The following is a 4,723-nucleotide window of genomic DNA, read 5'->3' on the forward strand; positions in this document are numbered from 1 at the left end:
GAAGGAGGTAGAGAGAGTATATTACACCCCTAATGTATCACAAAGAAGCATGTATAGCATCTCATCCCTGATTAACGTGAGACTCCTATTAGGCCATCTCATTCCTAAGTTTTCAACCTTAGCATACATAATATCTAGCAGCTCCTGACTGTCCGTCGCTCTGTCATTTGCACCTTCTTCCTCTCCTTTGTCTCTGTTGCCTCTGCCCTTGTCTTTTCTACTTACTTTTCTCAAACCATAGCTATGCAGCCACAGTGCTTTAAAATATTCCAACGACCCAGCAACTAATTGATTCAAAAAAAACCACAGAAACATATTTGATTGGGTGTCTAGTTGCAAACATGCAATTTTCACAACTTTGTTTTTAAAGGTTATCCCAAGGTCTAGCCTGCATCCTAAAGTCTAAACCTTAGATTAATTTAGCCGTCCTTGCAAATCGATTGAAACCATTGCATGCCTTTGTTACGGTCTATGTCAACCACCATTTTCCTACACCAAAAAAACAGTACTGGAGCTGACTCTAATTAGAAGGGAATTTTTCATGCATGGGATTAATTTGAGAGCATTCTAGATTTGGAGTCAAGCAAAATTTATGCTCAATGTTTCTAGAAAAGAATAAATCCATTTAAGATGGTTGCCTACACGATGAATAATACACCATGTGCAGGTAAGGTATCCAATTACACTCAAAGTTGAATGAAGAAACATATAATAGACTGCTAAATTTAACAGTGCAACATCATCACGATCTCTTTCTAGTTTGGTATCAAGCAAATGATGTTCTCTCAGGGCCTTCCCACACTTGCCCATTGACGAGCTCGACGATTGCATCCAAATGTGTGAAGATCCTCACTTGCCCCTACCCCTTAAATTCACGACTGGTGCTGCTGTCCAAAGCCCTTCCAAATTTGCTCAAACAGGCCAAGCATCCATCCACTACTCTGCTGTGCCTGGAGGTAAAACAGGTTGTGAAAATCCTAACTTGCAGCCACAATCTGCCTCTAGCCAAGATAGAAGGCCAGAGTCTCCAAAATTCACTTTAAAAACAAGCCTAGCCACACAATGTACTAACCAATCCAAATATCAAACACTAGCATCCTGAGTGAGTGATCAGTCTAGCTGCATTTCAGAAGGGCATTCCTGTCTGTCGAGAAGAAACTATTCCATCCCACTTGCAACACAGGAATTTTTCGCATCATTTACAGCCCAGTTGGAATGCCACATTTTCTCCCACTTTACAAACCCACTGTGGCAGCACACCAGATGCTCTTCTTTGTAATCAGACATGTTCAAATCAGGATCTTTATTTCAAGTGTCAGCTTCAGTGCAAGTTCTTAGCTGCACAGCTAATCCCATGGCAATGGCAATATGCATTCACTCTCTTATCCAGACTTTGCAGAGCAGTAAACCCAGTTAAAAGCACCGATCCACAAGTTTTTGCTCTTCACAAGACGTCCCAAGGCGTACTCACACACTGCTTGCACCGACCCCGCTTTGCATAAACAGAACTACTTCATGGATGGGACACCATCAGAGACTCTAGTTTTCAGCAATCATTGCAGAAGCTGCCAGGAGTAGAAAAACATGGCAGAGAAAGTGTACAGAAAATCTATGCTTGAAGAACTTGGCAGTGAACTATGTGACTGTTATGCCTGCTCCTTCCTGAGATGTTGGACCAAAAATTGCTGAAAACACTCTTAAAGTGCCCTTTTCCTGCAATCGTCGCCCACAACTGCCCTCTACTGTCAGCATTCGCAACATCCACGAGGACAATACTCGAGTTGTTCCTTATGACACACAGTTTGCCACCAAAGGGGAGCAGTGCTGCAGCTTCCAGAGCCTGGGAATTCCCAAGATGAAGCTTACTGTCTACAGATTTATTCCATGAGTCGGTTGCATGGTCGTAGACTCTCAACTTGCAACCATCTGGACAGTCAAGGGCATACAATCGACCATCAAGAGAGACACAAGGATTACGCCAGCCAGCAACCATCCCATCAAAAACTGGAGACCAGTGATTGGTTGCAGGAGCATACACCTCACTCATGACTTGCCTGTGGGCGCCAAGCCCTTTGAGGAACCATCTTCCCCCATAAACTACACCTATAAAGGGGACCATTGCTGTGCTCATATCTGATATAAAGCACCACTTATTTTTGTTTGGGTCAAACATCTCTGCAGATCTTAATGATCGTGGAAGGCCTTCACACTCCCCACCTGCAACATAGAGACAGTTGTTTATGACACAACAACCGAAGAAATGCCTTCGCCTTAACATTTCTGGGGCATGGTGCCATCTGTTGGTCCTTGGGCTATAATACATAACTTTTCTCATGGAACCCTTCATCCTATCCTTACCACCAAACAAAAACAGGAGGTATCCGCTGAGAACAGCACAGCCAAAGCCCAGCGCTTCTGAATATTCAGCTGGGATGGGGGGCAGGGGTTGCCATGCCTGGTACTTGGGGTCAAATGAGTGCCAAGATACACGGCCATCCCGATCCCGCTTGATCACATATATCCACTCCTCTGCAACACCAAGCTGAATCCTTTGAGAAAAGAAATAGTTGCTTGTGAGAAGGCGATACCACTTTCTACACACCAAACGGAGCCTTCTGTGATAAAGGCGAGGAACCCGAAGCAAACAGGCAACTGCCAAATCATTGGGAAGTCCTGGAATGAGGTCTGGAGGCAGCTTGTTCCTCTCTCCCTTTGGAACCCTGTTTCTTTTGGGATGAATTATGTCAGGTTGCACACAGTGCTTTGTCCCAGCAGGAACGAACCTCTTAGCTCCAATTACTGTCAGGGTGTCCGCTCTGCAGTAACAAGCAGAGGTATCCACCTGCAAAACTACCAAACTATCAAGACAAACCCTTGGTGTGCGAAAGAGTTCCTTTGGTAATGACCCTGCTCGATCGCTTGACATTAACATAGTTGGTGAAGTGATTTCATAGAGTACTCATTGTGGGCAGCCAGCCAAGGGCTCTGAAAATTTGATATTTTAATGTTGTTAGGGAGAAAGACTAACAGGATTAGGAGTGTTCCATTGCATTTTTGATGCTATTACTTCTACCAAAACAATGAAAAAAGAGGGGAGGAATGGGGGAATACCAGAGCAGGCTGAAGACCGCGATGCATGGCCGATGCTGTGATGATCTTCATTGCTTCGGTTGATCTCAGTACTCTGAGCTCAATCTTGATTTTCCCATTATGCAGATCCGATACATCTTTCTAGTTCAAACAGCAATGCTTTACTTCCATTCGAAGGAAGCCCACACTGCAGAGCTCAGTTAACAAATGTCGCCTGCCATGGCACGGCCTGCCCTTCACTCCGTGGCTCAAGATGACGATGATGTAGCAATTAGCTCTCTCTCTCTCTCTCTCACACACACACACACACACTCAGGGGTCACACAGAAGCTCGGACGCAGACCCTTGCGTTCTATCTTGCACTGCAAGAGTTGCAGGCCATGGTAAGAGGTCAATACAGCACAGGGGATTGAGACAGAATCGGTGCAATTGCCCTTGCAAATTCTGTCCAAAGACAGGAAATGCTTCGCAAGAAAAATGGCTACCAAGGGTGGTGCAGAAAACCAATTAAGCAAGGATAAGAACTCGTAGCCGAGGTGTTTTTGAGTGCGCGCGCGCCCGGGTGTGTGTACAGACAAGAAGGGCTGGGGAGCTTCTTGTTTAAGAAGAGGAGCCGATGCCACTATGGGCCTTCTGCATTTGCAATTCATGTGAGAGCTGTTACTCCTGCAAGGGCCATCATGCTCCCCCACCCACTACTCATTTTTGCCTTTTCACACAATAAACCAACCCACCCCCCACCATCCACCTCACTTCACCAGTGACCACTTGTGACATCTCTCTCCCCCTCTCTCTCTCTTCAGGGACCTCGGTCCCAAAGTTCGTTTTTAAGCTTTTCGACCATAAAATACTTGAGAAATTTTTGAGTGCCCCCGTCAAAAATTACAGTACAATACAAAAGAAACTTGTTATATTTCACCAAACCCGTCAATTTTGAAGGGCAAGGGTGCCCTTAAAAAATGAAGCCTACTCCGTCCTCATTTGTGTACTCCTCCCACATGGAAACCGCCCAATTAGTGGGAATAGGCCATTGCTCAATCAGATTTTTGTGCGCTCTGTTAGTTCATTGATTCGGCCTTAACTCCTTTGATTCAATAATCTCTCTCTCTCTCTCTCTCTCTCTCTCTCTCTCTCTCTCTATATATATATATATATATATATATATATATATATATATGATTGAATCTTAAGAGTGTATATGATGTTTATTGAATTTGATGTTTCAAACTTAAGATAGCATATTTAGCAAGATTATGTCTGGAATATAGTAAAAAAGCAATTGCAAATCCATTGGCTTATAGTTTATTGCATTCATGACATAACGACATTTTCAAGAATTTAAGTTATACCACACCTTTTGTTTGTAAAATGAAGACTCACAATACATAAAATGAAAACCATACTTGCTCTACTCTATTTGAGAATCTTTCTATTCATATGTTATAGTGTAAGCTGGCTTTTAGATCTTTATAAAAATTGAGTTGCCATGGGCAAAGTGTTCTCTTGTGTGCATGTTTTATGTATTTATACAAGGAAAACATAAATGTAACTTAAAGTCTGTATATTGACTACCCTAGAAAAACTACACCATAGACTAGGTTTACAAAATAAATACTTCTCAATTGCCAGACAA

At 43.2% G+C, this 4,723-nt stretch overlaps 1 protein-coding gene across 1 annotated transcript; it reads right to left on the reverse strand.

The window, feature by feature from the left end:
- Positions 1-602: 602 nt before the first annotated feature.
- On the reverse strand, positions 603-3,812 carry LOC147628945 (F-box/kelch-repeat protein At1g55270-like). The gene is made up of 2 exons (XM_086812115.1): positions 3,112-3,812; positions 603-2,842 (listed from the first exon to the last, which is right to left on the reverse strand). Exons 1-2 carry the CDS (start codon positions 3,160-3,162, stop codon positions 1,610-1,612), a joined length of 1,284 nt encoding a protein of 427 aa, XP_086668241.1. The 5' UTR covers positions 3,163-3,812; the 3' UTR covers positions 603-1,609.
- Positions 3,813-4,723: the final 911 nt, after the last annotated feature.

Source organism: Cibotium barometz, chromosome 18 (genome assembly GCF_041138505.1).
Source record: "Cibotium barometz isolate CiBa-2024 chromosome 18, ASM4113850v1, whole genome shotgun sequence".
In the NCBI taxonomy this organism is placed as follows: Eukaryota; Viridiplantae; Streptophyta; class Polypodiopsida; order Cyatheales; family Cibotiaceae; genus Cibotium; species Cibotium barometz.

Coding starts and splice junctions, on each gene's coding strand:
- LOC147628945 (XM_086812115.1), bottom strand. CDS start 3,162: ATGAAGATCATCACAGCATCGGCCATGCATCGCGGTCTTCAGCCTGCT. Junction 2,843..3,111: donor GCGGTCTTCAGCCTGCTCTG/GTATTCCCCCAT, acceptor GTAGTTTTGCAG/GTGGATACCTCTGCTTGTTA.